At 42.9% G+C, this 19494-nt stretch overlaps 1 protein-coding gene and 1 gene segment (V, D, J or C); both read right to left on the reverse strand.

The window, feature by feature from the left end:
• LOC100620407 lies at positions 5937–16344 on the reverse strand. Its single transcript, XM_021100057.1, has 4 exons — positions 16296–16344; positions 15788–16082; positions 6917–7191; positions 5937–6530 (listed from the first exon to the last, which is right to left on the reverse strand). The coding sequence occupies exons 1-4, from the start codon at positions 16342–16344 to the stop codon at positions 6181–6183; spliced, it is 969 nt and encodes a 322-aa protein (XP_020955716.1). The 3' UTR covers positions 5937–6180.
• LOC102159777 lies at positions 17963–18725 on the reverse strand. The segment is given in 2 exon segments: positions 17963–18489; positions 18618–18725. Coding segments are annotated over 2 exon segments (411 nt in total).

Consider the following 19494-nt stretch of genomic DNA (forward strand, 5'->3'; position numbering starts at 1 on the left):
GGGAACCATAGTCCTGTTCAACCTTTCCCTGCCTTCCCCCTGCCTTACTATGTGCCAAATATAACCACATGGTATATATCAGCATCACATAAATACAAATGCCCTAACTTTCTCCACAAACACATTTTCAGCCATACCAAAACTCTATCTGGAAAACTATTCTTACCAGGAGCAAGAATAAATGGGTAGAAAATTGTTATGTATTTGATAATAGAAGTATCCATTTTACAACACACAACATTTTAGGACTTGGCAGCAGAGAACGGAGATCTCTCACTTGTATGAGGAAAAATTAGGATTTTGGATAAATTCTCATCTCATTGAAGGAGAAATTGAAGATGGAAAATCACACAATTAGAAAATGGCAAAATCATATTCAGATAGTGTGTCTATTATTATACGAGGTTTTCACCCCTCAGCTTTAAAATGAAGAGTTTGGTTGAAAGAGTCCTAAGATCCTTTTTAATTCTAATGTCTGGTGAACCTACTGTTTCCTATACAGGGTTTAGAGAAATATAAAAATCATCACATGTCCAAGTCCCACCTAGATCAGGAGGGGGCTGCACAACCAATAGGTGAGATCTAATATTGAGAAGTCCTCCCTCATCCTCCACAAAGGACCTGGTAAAATGAAAGCTTGAAGGGTCTTTGGGCTCGTCAGTCCAAGTCCTTCATTTAGAGTGAGGGGACTTAAGGCTTCTATACCGATGATGTGTCTAAGGACACAGAGCCAGGATCTGCAGAGCTGAACCTGGCATTCCAGTTTTCAGCTCTAAATCCCAGGCCCTTTACCCTTGTCCTAGGTGCTGCCAGAATGGCAGGTATTTGAGGGGTCCTCCCTTTCATGTTGCCAGCTATTTGTAGACTCTCCTTGATGGGAAGACATAACCACCATTTCTACATACTCTTGGGGCTTCAAAGAGGCAGCTCTGGCAGGGTTTGTGTGGGGGACCCAAATGCCTGGTGAGCACTGTGCATCTGTAGCACAGAAGTAAACACCAGTGTGTGCAGCCTGGGAAGCCGTGATGAACAGGGAGCTGCTTTTGATGGAGTTGTCGAGTGTGACTCGGAGCCTTGCACTAAGTTTCTCTCCCTCATTTGAACGTATTAAAATCAGATGGGCAAAGTCTCTTCCTGAGTCCTGTTTATACCACTGCAAAGTGGTTATAGTAGTTTTAATTTTATTTTATTTTTTGATTTTTGTTGTTGTTGTTGTTGTTGTTTCTATTTCTTGGGCCGCTCCCGCGGCATATGGAGGTTCCCAGGCTAGGGGTCGAATCGGAGCTGTAGCCACCAGCCTACGCCAGAGCCACAGCAAGGCGGGATCCAAGCCGTGTCTGCAACCTACACCACAGCTCACGGCAACGCTGGATCGTTAACCCACTGAGCAAGGGCAGGGACCGAACCCGCAACCTCATGGTTCCTAGTCGGATTCGTTAACCACTGCGCCACGACGGGAACTCCTATAGTAGTTTTATAACTGCAGTTCATGGTGGAATTTTCACCCTCCTGGATGCTCAGGGTCTGAAGATTCTGTTCTCCTTGTTGGCCATTCATCCCTAGGCAGAAACACAAGGCCAGAGGCTAGGAGTTAGTCACAGCATTTTCACTCTCTACTGTTTGCATTTTCTTCCATAATTTGGGGGTAAATTCCCCAGTTAACAAGGAGACTTTAACCCTAGCTCTTGTGGGCTCTGAATTTTGGCCACCCTCTCCCTGTCACCAAGAACCCCAACTCACTGGCCAGTTGAAGCCATAGAATCACCAAAGACATGGCCAGGAGTTTCTTCATGCTTCTTCCTTATTGGGCTCACTGAAGACTCCCCTTGGGGCCTGAAATGTAGCCAGATTCCTCAGTCTAGTTCTTTTTTCTGAATATATATCTAGTCCCTCTGGATCCCAGAGAGAGTCTCAGGTTTCTTACCTAGCCAATCAGAGGAAGCTCAGTCCTTTGCTTTCAATGTAACATGTTGATTCAAACCAAGAGAGTCTAAGGAGAGAGAGGCACTGCTACTTTGTGGTGCCAACATCCTCAGCTAACAGAATCTCCTTGATGGGAGGAAAATGAAGCATCTTCAGAGCTGATTCAGAAGAAATGACAAAGCCATCCCATTCTCTGCCTTTACTGAACCCCAATTGCAGCCTAGAATAAGAACAGATACAGTTCAATTCATGTAATAAGTCAATTAAGAAAGAACCTTGGTGACCAGGATTTACAGAGTACCTCTGAGAAGCACTGTTAGGTTTCTTACAATTGCTTCTGACACTGTGTCTCTGAGCTTCCTTCCCCAAGCCCCTCCCTAATTTGCCTGATGCTGGAATGGATTGTATATAAGTCAGAGTTCTTAGTGACATGTAAGAGAAACTGACCCTGCCTGAATTAGGTAGAAAATGAATATGTTAATTAATATTGGGTTTGCCTCAGAATATCCAATAGGTTTAAAGAACTGGACTTAAAAGTTATTGAACCAGTCTACCAAATATTTAAGAAAGAGTTAACCCTGATCCTTCTCAAACTATTTCAAAAAATTGCAGAGGAATGAACACTTCAGTGCAATCTGCTTCATCACTTTTGTCTTGTGATCCGGTAGATCCAAAAATGATACTTGAAGTTTCCATGGCAAATAGAATGAAGAGTTTAGGAAACATCAATAGGAGAATTGCAGCATAGTTCTCTGGTATGGGGGAGAACATATATTCTTTTCTTTGAATAATTATTCTCCTTTTGAGAAAAAGCTTCTGACTTGCTAATTTACCTTGGCAAAGTCTGAATATCTAACTTGGGAAAAACAAGTGACCATGCAGCCTGAACTTCCACCATTTACCAGGTGTTGTCTGACCGACTTAAACACAATGATGATCATGGCCAGCAGCAATCTAGCATCAAGTGGAAAAGGTATGTAAGAGACTGAGCTCAGGCAGACCCAGAAGGTCCAGGTTAGCTGTATGAGTAAGTGCCCCAGGTTCCTCTGATACACACTTTTCTTATATGGTCTATCCTCCCTTAACCATGCCTATAACCTCTTGGAGAGTTCTTTACGATCAGGAACTGAGGAAGAAGAAAATCAAGCTTATTTTTATATGGATTTGCACATTATGCTGGCACCACACAAAACTAGCACTGTAGCTCCACTCAAGGATGAAGGTGAAGGACAATCCTTCCCAACCATCAGGTGGTACGTTTTGGTTTTTCATGTTATCTAGAGTAAGGGATGGCCAGAAGTACTGATCCACAGTGATTCTTGTACTGCTGCTAATGATTTTTCTGGATGATAAAAGACTTGGGAGTAACAGCATTGGAAGATTAGTGACAAGGAAATCTAAGGAAGAAGTATCTGGATGGACCTCTTAGAATCGGCACAGACTATCAAGACAATTATGTTCTCTGTGAATACTGACCAAGTGAAAATGACTACAGTGGGAGCTCTTAATAATGGACAAAATGATGCATTCTATGGATGTGTCACCATGTTTTCCCAGCCACTACAATGCTTGGCCAACAATCCCATAGACAAAGTGGCCTTGTTAGCAGGGTGGTAAGTTATGCATAAGCTCAAAAACATCTATGTCCCCTTACCAAGTTTGACCTGGCTAATGCTATTGTTCAGTTCCTAATCTGTTAACCACAGAGACTAGTTCTGATCCCCTGATATAGTCTTTCCCCAAGGAGACTGCCCAGATACCTGATGACAGGTTGATTGCATGACATCTTCCAAGATGGAGATGGCTGAAATTTGTTCTCAAATACTACTAACTCAAAAAGATACATGCACCCCATGTTCACAGCAGCACTATTCACAACAGCCAGACATGGAATAGTCAACAACCTAAGATGTCTATTGACAGAGGAATGGATAAAGAAGATGTAGTACATATATACAATGGAATATTACTCAACTATAAAAAAGAATGAAATAACGCCATTTGCAGCAACATGGATGGACCTAGAGATTATCATACTAAGTAGAGTAAGTCAGAGAAAGACAAATGTCACATGATGTCAATTATACGTGGGATCTTAAAAAATGACATAAAAGAATTTACTTACACAAACAGAAATAGACCCACAGACATAGAGAACAAACTTAAGGTTGCCAAAGAGTAAGGCGAGGAATTTTGTATTAACAAACACACTATTACATATAATGTAGATAAACAACAAGGACCTACTGCATAGCACAGGGAACTATATTCAGTATTTTTAATAACCTATAATGGAAAAGAATCTGAAAAAGAATGCATATGTATAACTGAATCACTTTGCTACCCACTGAAACATTGTAAAACAACTATACTTCAATTAAAAAATCGAGAAATAAATAAAGAAAAGAAAAAGTGGTTTTTCTACTGACTGGAGTAATTGATACCAATTACCAAGTAGGAATTGGCTTGCTGCTACATAACAGATATAAAGAGGACTATGTTTGGAATCCAGGAGATTTTCTAGGGGAATCTCTTGGCACTTTCATGTCCAATACTAAAGATTAATGGAAAATTACATCAACAAATAAAAAGGCCAGATCATTGAGTACTTAGATCCTTTGAGAGTGATTTGGGTCACACCACTATAACCCAAAGCAGTGATGGTACAGCTGAGGGCAGGGAAAATACAAAATATGTAATTTTAGAAGAAGCTATCTATGTCAATTGCAGTGTTGTGACCAAATCTAGAATCAAGGAATGCAGGAGATTTACATATTTTCTTTTTGCTCTTTATATGTGTGTATTCTTTTGTATACATTGCCATTTTCTTCTTTCTCCTCACCATAATTATTTTACATACAAATTGCCAGAGGTTAACTTTATAATTTAGTCTGTACGAAACTGTAACTGCATTTTCAGTGGAATTACCTCTGAATTTTAGAAGTGATTATGCAGCCAGTGATCTGTAATTACTGTTGGGACAATAGGTCTCCTTACTTGGGGGAAAGGATGAGAACTTCTTCAGTTGTTCAAAGGACAGCTTTAGTTTGTTAGATGGAAATTTCATTGTTTGGAAGTTCAAATGTGTGTGGAGGAGTATGTGCGAAAGATGAGGAACCAGGAGGATAGGGTGTACTAGTTAATAATTTATTGCCTTTTGGTTACAAATCTACCCTTCATGGACTCAGAGGGTGGTTCTGGACGTGTACCTTGTAAACACTTCTTCGCCAGCTGGTGTGATGTGATGTTTGTCAACAGAGGGAAGGATACTGTGAGGAGAAATGGCTCTTCTTTCAGGTCCTGGCATGTTTTCCACATTTCCTGCTTCTGCAGGGCTTTGCCATCCTGTAGGTTAGTGATGCTCACCTCCAGCAATGTCCAGTGACAGCCCCCCAGGTGGCTTCTTAGCAAGTTTCCCCAGCACCCCAGCGAGCTCAGCAGCACTCCTTTGCCAGCTTCCTGTAAATTGTGTTGGAACCCTGGAGGTGTTCCCCAGCTTCTTTGCCTTCTCTTCTGGCACCTCAGCAAACCTCCCCACTCAGCCGACTACAGCCATACACTTTCCAGGGAGGTCTGAGCCATGGCCTTGGTAGGAAAAAGGGCTACTGTTGTACAATGTGTTACTTTTCTCAGAACTCTGATTTAGTCCTGGAGATAACAGCAGCACTCTACATATGCTATATTTATGTTCTTTTGAGTCCTTTTTTATCTGTTAGTAACTAATGCTCTGTTATTATTTAATCATTCTTTATATTAAAATTCCCTTGTTCACATTGCTGCTTTTTTTTTTTTTCTCCTGGTTGGACCCTGATTTGGCTACTGTGAGTCCATAAAGTGCAGAGGGGAAAGTCATTAGCTGCAGAAAGGTCAGCAACCACATGTCACAAAATAGAATCCTACTCTTAAGGTATTGTTGCCTTGGTGATGAACACATGGGGGTGGTGGGGTGGCAGAGGAGTTGGAGAGATGCGACTGCACCCCTTAAACCTGGGGAGCCCTTCTAGGCAAAGCAAAGCAATTTTATGCTGTTGTTATATAGTTTTATTTCAGAAGTATTTTTCCAGGTACAAATGTATAGAAAAAATACACTTAACTATTGTAAAATTTAATTTAGGCTGAGTAAGTAATGAGAATGTTCTTGAGCAAATTTTTGAGCTTAATTTATAGCTACTAGAGAACTGATGACAGTGTATCTGAGAGGTAAACTCTACGTCAGTCTCAAGAAAGAAAATGCCCCACTGTGGCCAAACAAGGTACTTAGAAACATTTTCTGTAACTCTTGAGAGGTTTGCGCTCTGCTTCCCTTGTAAAACCAGTTACTGTGTCACTCAGAGCACAATAATAGACGGCTGAGTCTTCCTCTTGAGCTGATGGCTTCTTCAGATGGAAGGATGCCTCTTTCTTGTCGAGGTGAGCTGTGAAACCTCTGATGCTCTCTCTTGAGATGTGTTTCAGGAGTAACTGGAGGTGTTGTTTGGGGTACTGGACATACCAGAAGAGCACAGGACTCCCAGAATATGAGTAGTTGCACTTCACCTGCACTGGAGACCTTTCAAAGACAGAGATGTGGTCCTCGGGCTGAGTCACTGTCTGGGCTCTTGTTCCACCTGAAATACCAGTCCTGGATCAGGGATTGGCTTGTAGGGAGAGGAGAATTTTTTTTTCTTTTTTTCTTTTTGCCTTTTCTAGGGCCGCTTCCTGCAGCATGTGGAGGTTCCCAGGCTAGGGGTCCAACTGGAGCTGTAGCTACCGGCCTAGACCACAGCCACAGCAATGCGGGATCCAAGCCACGTCTGTGACCTACACCACAGCTCACGGCAACGCCGGATCCTTAACCCACTGAGCAAGGCCAGGAATTGAACCACAACCTCATGGTTCTTAGTCAGATTCGTTAACCACTGCACCACAACGGGAACTCCGAGAGGAGAATATTTTTGTTAAACTAATTCTAAATCAGAATACCAAAGAAAGAATAAAAAGAGACTTTACTCACAGAGTGTAAATATCATCACCAGCACTGAGATGAGGGTGGGCTTCATGTCTGAGCTGTGAGGAAATAGGAGGCTCCTTTCTGCAGATTTTTCCTGGAAACAATTCAGCCACATGGACACCCTGCCAGATAAGTGAGTGTGTTTACAAGACATGCAGAGTAAAAACTCTTCCTCAAGGGGCTGGTTGCTCTCTGGTTTCAAACCAAGTTCAAGATGTGCAGCATCTTCTTCTAGAGGCCAAATCTGATACTGCAGATAATCTTGGGCTTTAGGAAACCTTCAGTTCAGAAACAGAATGGAGATAGATTTTCTCCACAGTTGGTAAGACAAAGTGTAATGCTATATTAAGTGAAGAAGCATGTTGCTGGGTCCAGATAGAGAGATCAGTGGAACATAATAGAAAATCCAGGAAGGGCTTCTGTGGCACAGCGAGTTCTCCTGTGGTGCAGTGAGTTAAGGATCTGGCATGGACACTGCAGTGGCTTGGGTCACTGCTGTGGCACAGGTTCAATCCCTCGCCTGGGAACTTCCACATGCTGCAGATATGGTAAAAAAAAAAAAAAAGTATGGTAAATATTACCATATGAGACATGTATGGTGAAAACACCAGCCATGGCCATATGCTGTGGGCGAGGCCAAAAAAAAAAAAAAAGAAGTCAAAACATACAAATTATTTATGGAAATTTTGTTACTATATACGTGAGGATGTAGATTCAATCCCTGGCCTTGTTCAGTGGGTTAAGGATCCAGTGTTGCTGTGATCTGTGGCATAGGTCACAGATACAGCTCAGATCCTGCATGGCTGTGGCTGCATTATAGCCCAGCAGCTGTAGTTCCAATTCGACTCCTAACTTTGGAACTTCGGTATGCCACAGGCATGGCCCTAAAAAGAAGGAAAAAAAAAGTGAGGAGGCAAAAGATGGTATATTCGATAAAATGTGTCTTCATGGATGGAGAGTCATCAAGAGATTAACAAATAAATTTGGATGCCTACTTTAGCATCTGTTATGCAATAACATCCAAATAGAGATCATTAATATTTTAAATAAAATTTTAAAGAGCTATATTTTTATCAATTCAGGATTAGCGTGAACTTTCTAAGCACGAGAAAGAATAAGGGGAAATATTGATAGATCAGACCTCACAGAAATTTAAACTTCTGTACACGTATGTTACTGAAATATTAGTTATTTTCCATTTATCATCATTGATTCTGATCTTCCCCAGACCAGGAGTGGAACTTTAGAATTTTAGTTCTACAGGTTTAAAAAAAAATAAGCCATTAAAAAAGTGACAATAATTTGACCTAAGAAGAAGGCAGTTCTAGAAAGATGGTAGATTAAAAATGTCCCTGATCCCCTGTGCTTAGCCAAGGAGCTTCTGTGGAATCCAGCCAGGCTGTGCCAGGAGAACCAAAAATGAGATATCCCAGTGAGGCTCCTATGTATATTTGGGGTCAGTTGCAGGGAGTTTGGCATGCAGAGATCACTCAGTGGACCTCTATGAAGGAAACTAGTTCTCCTGAAAAAGTCTCTCCTCTAACACCCAAAGAGCTGAGAAGAATGTAACAGATAGGCTGGGTCCCACCTGTCCTTAATGAAGAGGAGTACAAGGAGGTGGGAGAGCAACGAGATTTCCTTCTAGTTTTTCCGCAAGAGGCTAGCATTGCTGCTGAGACCAGTGCCCAGCCGTGTGCTACATTGCTGATCACAGGTACAGGTACAGAATTACCTGTGCTCTAGACTCCTCACCCTCACAGGTGTCCCAGTAAACAGACATGTCAGGATGGAATAAAGAAAGGGAAAGAATACCTCAGAGAGAAATAAGGACCTCATCTGGGGAAAATATTGTCTGAAAAAATTATCAGGATCAGTGACCCCATTTCCTTAGCCCCAAATCAGGACACATAATTGACAGTGATCTAGAATTCATTTACAAGGAAGCTATCACAAAGAAAGACTATCTCATTAAATGCATTGTTTACTTATTGAATTTTCTTGAAGGACTAAATAAAACTAAGTGAAATTGGAGAATTCCGTAAATGTTAGACATACGGGCATCCTGAACAAACACAGTGACTGCCAAAAGACTTTGGTTGATGGAAAGATAAATAGGACATGCATATAATGGCTTCCAGACCACATTTCCATCCACCTTCTTCTCCTGTCCAGCACCTTTCCCATTCACCTTGCACATACACCAGGCTGATTCAGCTCTGTAACTATGAAGCATCCAGCACAATTCAAGTAACTGTGTCCTGTGTCTTTCTCTCCAAGCTCTCTTTTCTTCTCTTTATTTACATATGTTCCTTATTTTTCTCACATTTCATCTTTTCATTTCCTGTTTTTCCAGGGCAGTGGGGGGATGGCTCTGAGACAAACAGAGGTATAGTAGAGGGTAGAAATCACGGAATAATTTTGAAGTGAGAGTAAAGTCTCATATCTTAGAATTTTCAGTCATGAAAATAAAAACTGTAGATAGGAAAGGCAGAGTTTCCCCCAAGAGCTTCTAGGTAGCTTTACCATGGCCCAATCTGATGTTCAGTGTTTCTGGGGAATAACCTCTTTACACCCATCAAAGCGGCAGACCTTTGCAGATGAGTAAATGGAAATGCCCCTGTTCTTATACTATATGACTGGTTCCGATGCCAGGAGCCCTCATTCTAATTTTCACTAAGATTCAACTATTTCAGAACTCAAAAAAAAAAAAAAAAAAAAAAAAATTCCTTATTTAGAATAGCCTAGAGTGCCTCCTAGTGGTCTAAAACTGTTAGGTCAATTAGCTCATCAGCAGTCACCAGAACCTCAGAGCCTTATTCCATTCTCATTTGAGGAGCATCTACAGGTTATCAGGAATAAAAGAACTAAGAGGTTGGACGGGGATTTTTTAACTAACTGATTTCTTCTTCAAATATGATTTAATTGAGGTTACTATCTTATTTTATCAAGTGGCATCGTCAGGGTTTTTCCAATCTATTTCAAAATAAGTCCACAGCAATTTATTGAAGGTCTTCTACAAGCTAAATCTGGTGCTAGGTCTTAAGAAATTTAAAAATTAATGAAGAATCGTCTTTATTCACGACACTGCAGTATATTAGGAAAGACAAATATGTGCCTGTGTTTTAAATACAAAGTGGAACACCAAACAATACAATATGAATCGAGAAATTAGGAGACATTTCTTACAACAGAGGATAAATAGACAAAGATTTAATGCGAACGTGATCACTTTACCTTTTTCGAGAAAAGATAGAAAGGAATGCTATCAAGAGATTAAGTAGAGATTTTAGGTTAGGAGTGAGACTTCCTAGATGAAGATAAAAGAGTTGCAGAGAGACAGGGATATGGAAAGAAGTTGGGGGAGGGGCTTCCTGTTGCAGCTCAGCGGTATCGAACCCAACTAGCATCCATGAGGACACAGGTTTGATCCCTGGCCTCATTCAGTGGATTAAGGATCTGGCCTTGCCATGAGCTGTAGTGTAGTTTGTAGATGCAGCTCAGATCTGGCATTGCTGTGGCTGTGCAGTAGGCCAGCAGCTGCAGCTCCAATTCGACCCCCTAGCCTGGGAATTGCTATATGCCACAGGTGCAGCCACCCCCCAAAAAAAGACAAAAGAAAGAAAGAAGGGGAGGGAGGGAGGAAGGAAGGAAGGAAGAAAAAGAAAGTGGCCCTAAAAAGACAAAAGACAAAAAAAGTAAAAAAAAAAAAAAAAAAAAAAAAAAGCCATTCAACTACCACAACCTATATCTGAAACCCAGATGACTCCTTTGATTTCTGGACTTGTATATTAAATGATCTCTCTGACATCCATTCGAGCATCTCCTTCTTGGTATATCTCAAGATGATTTCCACTGAGCTCTCCTTAGGTCCCACATGCCTCTTGTGAATTATTCCTCATTTAAGCAAAAGGAAACCCCAAATACCAGTTTCTTCTTCCACTTGGCCAAACATCTTTAAGTTTCCCTCATCTTCCCAATTTTTCTCATACCCCCATTTGATATGTTAGAAAAGACAATCAGCACTTTCTTCAAAGCATACCTAGAATTGACCGGTTTTCACTACCTATGCAGCTCCCACCTGATCCAAGCCATGCTCATCTCTTGCCTGGTTGGTGGCAATGATGACCCTTTTAAGTCTGGTCTCCACCCAGCAGAGTGTTCTTTTGAAAACATAATGTAGATCATGTGGCTTCAGTACTCACAACCCTCTGCTGCTTTTCCATCTCACTCAGATAAAAATAAGTTCTCTGCTACAACCTCTAAAGCTATACTCCATTCCATACTCAGCTCAGATCTGGCATTGCTGTGGCTGTGGTGTAGGCCTGCAGCTACAGCTCCGATTCGATCCCTAGCCCAGGAAACTCCATAGGCAACAGGTGCGGTCCTAAAGAGCAAACAAACAAACAAACAAACAAACAAAAAACACCCACGGAAACCTGAAATGAAATAATGAAGGAAGCTCAGGTGAAATGAAAATCTGGACAGTTGGGATCCTTTCACAACATCAGAATAACCTACTTCTTTGTGAGTATTCTGTTGACTTGTACCAGCTTAAAAATCTGTTCTTCCTTGAGCCTCTGATTTACTGCTCAAGCCTGTCACTAGATATGCTTTGACATATGAGACTGAATCATACAGTCCGTTTGAAATTTTCAATGTTGCTGGCATGTGCTTCTGATGCAAAGTATCTGAGCAAGCATATGTACTCTCCTTCCTTCCCTCCAAACTTCCCAATGAGAAACAATTTGCACACATAAACAAGATGAGCCTACATCCCTAAGGTGAAAATGATAAAAAGATATCAACAATTCCCATAAGACAGAAAGCAGATGCGACCCTGTCGATGAGTGAGACGGAGAAAGGAAAGCACGGCCCAGAATGAACTATGAAGAAATGTCAATGGAGATTCAAGTGAAGCAATCTTGCTCCTTTGGAACCTGTACTGGTTCTGGATTGAGAAAGAGAAAAGATGTGATGGAGAGCAGGGGAGGCCAGAACACAGGTCAAACTCAAGGTTAATATGTAGAATAGCTATGCCAGTTTCCCTCTGTACTCTCCGTTGCGCTACTGTACTTATGTGAGAGAAGCATAGTGAGCCAGTCTGCACATGAGCATTTAATCTTTACTAAAATTGAAATGAAGCACCCAAATGAAATGCTAGAGTATTTCCTGTTAGTAGTTGACAGGGTTAAGCCAAATTTCAACTAGGATTAGGTGCAGAAGAAGGGGATGAACAACTTAATAACCAGTTCCCTGCTGATTCATCCTAATGAGAAGCCGGCCAATTGACATGGGAAGTCCACATCCCCAGAGCACTGGCCAAAACTCCCATTCAGGAAGAAACTTATACACAGTATGGACAAATGCCCTAAGAATCCATTCTGCTACCCAGCCCTTCCTTCTTATTTATAAACCAAGAACAAAAATCATTGGTCATTTATAAGTATAGATGGCTTCTCTTGCCAATTGTCTTTCCACACCTGGAAGCCCAGAGTCATCCACTGTGAATCCTCAGAGTCATTTATGTCTGGACCCAAAGCGATGGCCGAATGTCATGCTCTGTGATCTCCTACGGCAATGGAGTATTTTGAGAATGACCAAAGGAACTAAGAGAATAATATACTGGTTCCTTCGTCACTACTCTCAAAACATTTTGTGTCTTGGCTTTGAATAATAATTCTTTATGTTTATTTAGATTTTTTTCTCCAAACAAGTGCTCAGCCTAGGTTATGTAAATTCTTTGATGTTGGTAAGACCAGCTTGATACACCTCCTTAAATGGAGAGATAAATTAAATTTTTCAATCCAAAAATTATAAACTCTATCATGTGATGGATACACACCATGTGACAAGGGTGTACCATGTTTGGAGTAGACACTGTTGGTGCCCAGCCTACATCCACTTTCCCAGCCCAGTGTACCCAAGCCCCAGCTCTTGCACCATTGACTCGTCTTGGCTCACAGAAGCCCCTGCCCCAGGAAACGGATCGATGCCAGTGAAGGTCCTCATTCTCCAGTAGGGTATACCCATTCCCCAGGGTCTGCCTTATTCTGGGTAGAAAAAGGTCAGCTGTCTGGCCCCCTTTGTTCAAGGTGGAGGAAATCAAATGTGTGGTGCATTTCATGCTCTAGAGATGCCCACAAGTTCAGGCTGGATCAAGAGTCCAGCTGGACCACATGCCTTCTCAACCTTTTCCCTTCCACCTTAACCTGCTTTTCTCAAAAAAAATCATGTATGTGTCACAGTGGGTTAAGGACCTGGTGTTGCTACTACTGAGGCATAGGTCATAACTGCAGCTTGGATCTGATGCCTGGCCCGGGAATTCCATGTACCGCAGGCGGCCAAAAAACCTAAGGACTCAAGACCCCAATCTCGGATTCGTTTTTAAGCAACTAAGCCTAAGACAATGTACTACCTCACTTAATCCTAAACCAATCCTGAAATATGTGTAGTAGTAGAGCATAAAATCAAAAGGCTCTTTTGTGGAGTTCCCAACACGGCTCTCAGTGGTGAATGCATCCGACTAGGAACAATGAGGTTGCGGGTTCCTGGCCTTGCTCAGTGGGTTAAGGATCCGGCTGAGGTGTGGCATAGGTCGCAGACACGGCTCGGATCCCACGTTGCTGTGGCTCTGGTGTAGGCTGGCGGACACAGTTCCGATTAGACCCCTAGCCTGGGAACCTCCATATGCCATGGGAGTGGCCCTAGAAAAGGCAAAAAGACAAAAAAAACAAAAAACAAAACCAAAAGGCTTTTTTGTAACATGAAAGATATGCAAAATAAAAAGTATGAAGTATGTGATATGCGACAGAATAAATATAATTAACACTGCTGAATATTACATATGAAACATAGGAGAGTCAATTCTAACAGTTCCAATCACAATTTTTGTTCTATTTCTTTAACTTTGAAACTATTATCTCATATAGATCTTTGTATCTATACGAGATGATAGATGTTCACCAACTTTGCGATAATCACTTCCTGGTGTATGTAAATTGAATCATGCTGTATGCCTAAAACTCTTACACTACTGTATGTCAATTATACTCAATAATACAAGACAAAACACAACAAGTCATTCAAGCAGGCACCACAAACCAGGTTCTTTCCTGCAGTCCTGACTCCAGAAGGCACACAGGAAATGTGGAACTGGAATTCGAGCATCTGCACTCCATCACAACTTCCTGCACTTCCTCATGGCCTTTCAAATATGTGTTCCATGATGTGGAAAGATGTGCGTAGTCATGAATCTGCAAACCGAGATTCTGAAGGACATGCTGACTGGATGGCATCCTTTTCGTCAGTGACTGTGTGAACAGAACTGAACAGAAATCTGAACTCCTCATTTCCAAGTTCTACCACTCTGGACTACAGAAACAATACCATGTCTACAGACCCCAACTTCAGCTTTGCAGTGAGCACAACTTTTCACTTGTCCCCTGTAATGCAACTTCACATCTGGTATAAGGATGTGTTTCCATCAGGACACAAACATTCTTCTTGGGCTTGAGCATCAGTCATGGGACCATTCCACAGGGCCAGTGAGTCGGGGAGGGGCATATTCACATGCTCTTGGAGTTCCCAGCTCCCCTCACCAACACTCTTAATTAAAACATCCTTGATACCATGTGGTCCTTGATAATGGATCCATGTAGGTCTCTGGTCGCCACACCAAAGCCTCTTGAGGTCTCAATTTCTTTATTCCAGATACTTCCTCAGAGAGCCTTCCCAGAACCACTGAAGTCACTCTGTGCACTCAGGCCCTGCTGCAGGTATTGGACATCGGATGGCCATTGCTAATGCTCCCTACCGACTCCAGCCACACTCAAGCACCCAGGAATCCACATACTTTCTACAACATTCAAGCCAAGAACTTTGAGTTCTCCTCAGCCTTTACCCAGAGACGGTAACATAGACCTTCTCGGATCTGGAATCCCTGCAACAATCCAGGCTTTTTGTTCCAACCAGTTCTCACCCTCTGACACTGGTCTTTCCATCCACCCCTCAGATGTAGCTTAATCGAATCCAGTAGTGGGGTTACAATTGAGGCTGGAGATGGGGTGGGGGATCTGTAACTACAATAATGCATGACTTCAAACGTTTCCAAACTAGTTGCTTCTGACTCTTTTCTTTTGTGTTTCTGTTTGTCCATCACTTTCCCAAGCAATGAATATCAGACACCTTGAGTCTCTAAGTCCATGGGGAAAGAGCAAGGTGGACTAGGAACGGTGAGGGACTGTCTCAGTTATCACATTGTTAAAATATTTTTGTCACATAGGAAAGTATTATAAAAGTAACCACATGGAATCCATTTGGGGTAGAAGCCTAGAAAACATAGAGAAGAATGGATAGGATTTCCTTTGTTTTCTCTCTCTCTTTTTTTTCCTTCAATCTTTGAGGGCTCCTCCTGTGGCATATGGAGGTTCCCAGGCTAGGGGTTGAATAGGAACTGTAGCTGCTGGCCTCCACCACAGCCACAGCAATGTGGGATCTGAGCCGCGTCTGTGACCTACACCACAGTTCATGGCAAACCGATCCTTAACCCACTGAGCAAGGCCAGGGATCATACCCACAACCTAATGGTACCTAGTTGGATTCGTCAACAACTGAGCCATGATGGGAACTCCTGGAAAGTATTTCAAAGAGTCATTCAGACCAGTATTGTGTCCTTAGTAACCTTTCAGGGCCACTTGTTTTCAGAAGTATGAAAGTGCTTCCCTAATCAGCCAAACCTTCCATAGGGTTACTCTTAATTCTCATGTGCATCTAGAGAGCCAACAGAGCTGCTCTGCTTTACAGCCTAAGCTCTCTATCAGGCATCGCTGGGGCCTTAGCAGGTTTTGGTACAGGCTGCAGCTGTGGTGGGTGTACTGTGTGCTCACTGCACACAGGTAGGTGGCTGAGTCACTGGGTTGGGAGTCTCTGATGAGCAGGGAGACATGCTTGCTGGTTTTATTGACCTGCATGGTAAATCTTCCATCCTCTTTGGGCTCATAAGAGGCCATGTACAGTAGCAACTCAGGGCCTTTCCCAGGATACTGCCTGTACCACGTGAAGTACCGAGATGCACTGTCACTATAGTTGCAGTTGAGAGAGGCATTGGCTCCCTCTGGAATAGGCAGAGATGCAAGACTCTGCTCCACTCCCTTCTGCTGGCTCTTCGTCCCTGTGCAAACAGACAACAAATGGTCAGTCCAAGAACTTTGGTTGGGTAGTGCATGCTTACTCTCCAGAATCGTAGTTATCTTTTCCCGGCCTTCCCACCTCTACTCTCCCTTATTCAAGGGAAATAACATTCATGTTTCCATCCATGGGCCTAGAAAACACAGTAACTCCACATACTGCCTGTTAATTTCCCACAGAAATGCCCCAAACTCACAGGGTAACTGAAGCCACAGGATCACTAGTAAAACTCGTGAAGATTTCATCATTCGTTATTTCTTGGTTCACTGAGGATTCAATTTTTAAGCCCAAAAAAAAAAAAAAATAGAGTCAAGCTCAGATATTTCTGATTTTTCTGCCTTAGAAATTATGAAAAGAACATGATCTACAAATGGAAGAAAAGACTCTTTTCACCGCCCCTGCTACATAACTGAGCTCCTCCTATCATCTCTCACACAAATACACACACACACACACACGCGCGCGCGCGCACACACACACACACACACACACAGAAATACTTGAGAGCTTTCCTCAGAGTCCCTGAGGAAACACTGACATCTTGTGGCTTCAAGCCAGTGATCAAAGATACATTCAGAATACAGATCCTCATCAGTGAACTGATGAAATTAAAAACCTGACATTTCAGCAAATGAGAAATTCCAGAAGAGTATGGTCTAAGCCAGTGTATGTGAGGAGAGGATGATGTATCTATGTATGTGTTTTCCATCAGATGATAACACCATCTACACAAAAGCAGTTTTGCAATGGCCACTCTCGCACACCGAGATGTCCGTCCTCAAGCATTCTTCGGGAAAATCTAGGACAGGCTCTTGTGATGCGTGGAGAAACGAGATTGTGTAGCTCTTCTCCACATCAGGCTAGACACCTCCTCTCACATTCCCCTACTTCCAATTTTGACAGAAATCCGTTCCAACTCAGAACAATCCTCTCCAAACACAGTGGCCTAAAATCTGACTGAACAAGCATGTTTCCAGCTCACAACCTGGGCATATGTTCTTCATCAGGTCAGGGACCAGAGGCGCTCAAGATTCTTCACTCCATTTTATACCCACGACACATCTGTATTGCAACAGTGCTGCCTTTGGCTGCTGGTAGTCCTAGTGCTAATACTAGTAGCAGTGGTGGTGCGATAGAGATGGACCTGCACCCCCTTCAGTACCTAGACTGTCAAGAAACCCCAATGCACCTGGCCCTGGGTCTACTTCCTCTTAGTCCCTCTTCTTGTACACAGCCCTGGCATCTAGGGGTTGATCTCCAAAAGTTAGGGGTGTGGTATCACGCTCTCTGTCTTTCCATCCTACCCTCCCCAGCAAACCAGATTTATCAGAGAACTATCTATGCAAGAAGCTTATATTGGAAATAACTGCAGCACTGTTTCCAAAACAGTTACAAGTGGGTGGTTTTTGTATGTTTATATTTTCAATCCTCCATTAAGATCCAGGTTCGATTTACTCATTGCTTTTATGTAATACAAAATTGGAACTCTGGGTATTTTGACAGCTGATTAAAATAAGCCTGTATCACACAATGACACATTATGTATGTGCTGGAAGGTAAGCTTCAAATTTTGGTTGAGAATCTACACAACACTCATTGAGAACACATGCTGTACAAGTTGACCTATTCGTGAATTTACATCCTGTCCATTAATACTCTAACCGAGTACTTCAGTTTTCCACACATTGTGCAGTACCCGAGGCTCTGCTCATTATCAGAGTGAGTGCTAGAAGTGATTTTTTTTAAAAAGTAAAAGTCCCTTTTCACTACACCTCTTTGGCTTCCAGACTCTGAGACTTTCTGCAGTCTTTTCTTGAATGTGAGAGAGGGGTGGGGAGTGGGTGGGAGCAGCCCTCTGGAGAAGTTCATTAGAAGACCTCCATCCCATAGAACGTCTATCTGAATGTGGCACAGCATTGATGTCGAAGCACCTACTCCAGAGACAAGCATTCCCCAGGGCCCAGCCCATCCTGCCCTATTTGCCTTCAAAGAAAAAAAATACCCTTTTGAAAGCTCTCTCTCGAGTCACAAGAAGTCCCACAGTCTCAGAGATTTGTGTTCAGCTCCCCCTGCAGTCTCGGTCACTGTGTCACTCAGAGCACAGAAGTACTTGGCCGAGTCACTCAAATGGGCTGATGTTTTCCTCAGGGGGAAGGAGGTTTCATTCTTCCTAAATTCAGCCCCAAAGCCTCTGATGCCTGAAACAAAGCTATTTCCAGACGTGTACTTCAGGAGAAGCTGGAGTCCTTGGTTGGGGTACTGCACGTACCAGAAGAGATAGGGTGGGACAGAAGAGGAATACTTGCACCTCAGCTCCACAGGGTCTCCTTCAGGGACAGCGGTGTCCGTGTGGCCATCAGCCTGGGTCACTGACTGGGCTCCAACTCCTCCTGAAACATCAGTGCTGTATAAGTACAAGCAGTGCGGGCTTGACTATGAAGAAAAGGTCTCTATTCACATTCCAATTAGGACACGGTCACTTTTGGGAAAGTGGGAAAGGGAATGGGGTGTTACTTACTCAGGCCAAAAGCCATCTCAAGCACTGGGATGAGCAGCAGGAGCATGGCTGAGCCGTGGGAATGCTGCAGGCTCCCGAGCAGGTAAGACCGCAGCCCTGTCACTGAGCCTTCAGAGCCTTAAGAATGGGAAGGGGGCCCTGGACAGGACCCTTGCTTTAACAAGAACTGTTAGAAAGAGTCTTTCTCTTCATGAGTTTGTATCCTGTTTGGCCTCAGAGTCTTCTCACAGGTTCCTATCCAGACATCAGTGAGGACCCAGCAGCCAGCTGCAGGAGATGATTTGCAGGGATGATTTGCAGCAACAACAAATGTCTCTTTTGGGCAGCATCGCCCTCTGGAGGCCAGAGGCAGAACCAATGATCTCTGGGAGCTGACTCTTTCACTTCAAAGATGTGATCACCAAAATTTCAGCCAAACAAAAAGGCCTGAGTAGACATTTTTCCAAGGGAGGTGTGCAGATGGCCAACAAGCACAGGAAAAAATGCTCAGCATCACTGATTATTAGAGAAACGCCATCAGAACTACCATGAGCTACCACCTCACACCAGTCAGAATGGCCATCATTCATAAGTCCCCAAATAACAAGTGCTGGAGGGGGTGTGGATAAAAGCGAACCCTCCTGCACTGTGGGTGGGAACATCAGCTGGTATAACCACTATGGAGAACAGTATGGAGGTACCTTAGAAATCTATGCATGGAACTACCCGATGATCCAACAATCCCACTCTTGGGCATATATCCAGACAAAACTACCCTGAAAAAAGACACATGCACCTGCATGTTCACTGCAGCACTATTCACAATAGCCAAGACATGGAGGCAACCCAAATGTCCATTACAGATGATCGGATTAGGAAGATGGGGTATATACACACA

The sequence above is a fragment of the Sus scrofa genome, chromosome 7 (assembly GCF_000003025.6).
Source record: "Sus scrofa isolate TJ Tabasco breed Duroc chromosome 7, Sscrofa11.1, whole genome shotgun sequence".
In the NCBI taxonomy this organism is placed as follows: domain Eukaryota; kingdom Metazoa; phylum Chordata; class Mammalia; order Artiodactyla; family Suidae; genus Sus; species Sus scrofa.

Excerpts from the sequence above, each read along its gene's own strand:
- LOC100620407 (XM_021100057.1), bottom strand. The coding sequence starts at position 16,344 with ATGAAATCTTCACGAGTTTTACTAGTGATCCTGTGGCTTCAGTTACCC. Across the intron at positions 7,192-15,787 it reads CTGTGTGCAGTGAGCACACA|GTTTCCTAAAGCCCAAGATT; the intron begins GTACACCCACCA and ends TCTGAACTGAAG. Across the intron at positions 6,531-6,916 it reads GGTGATGATATTTACACTCT|GTGGAACAAGAGCCCAGACA; the intron begins GTGAGTAAAGTC and ends CTGGTATTTCAG.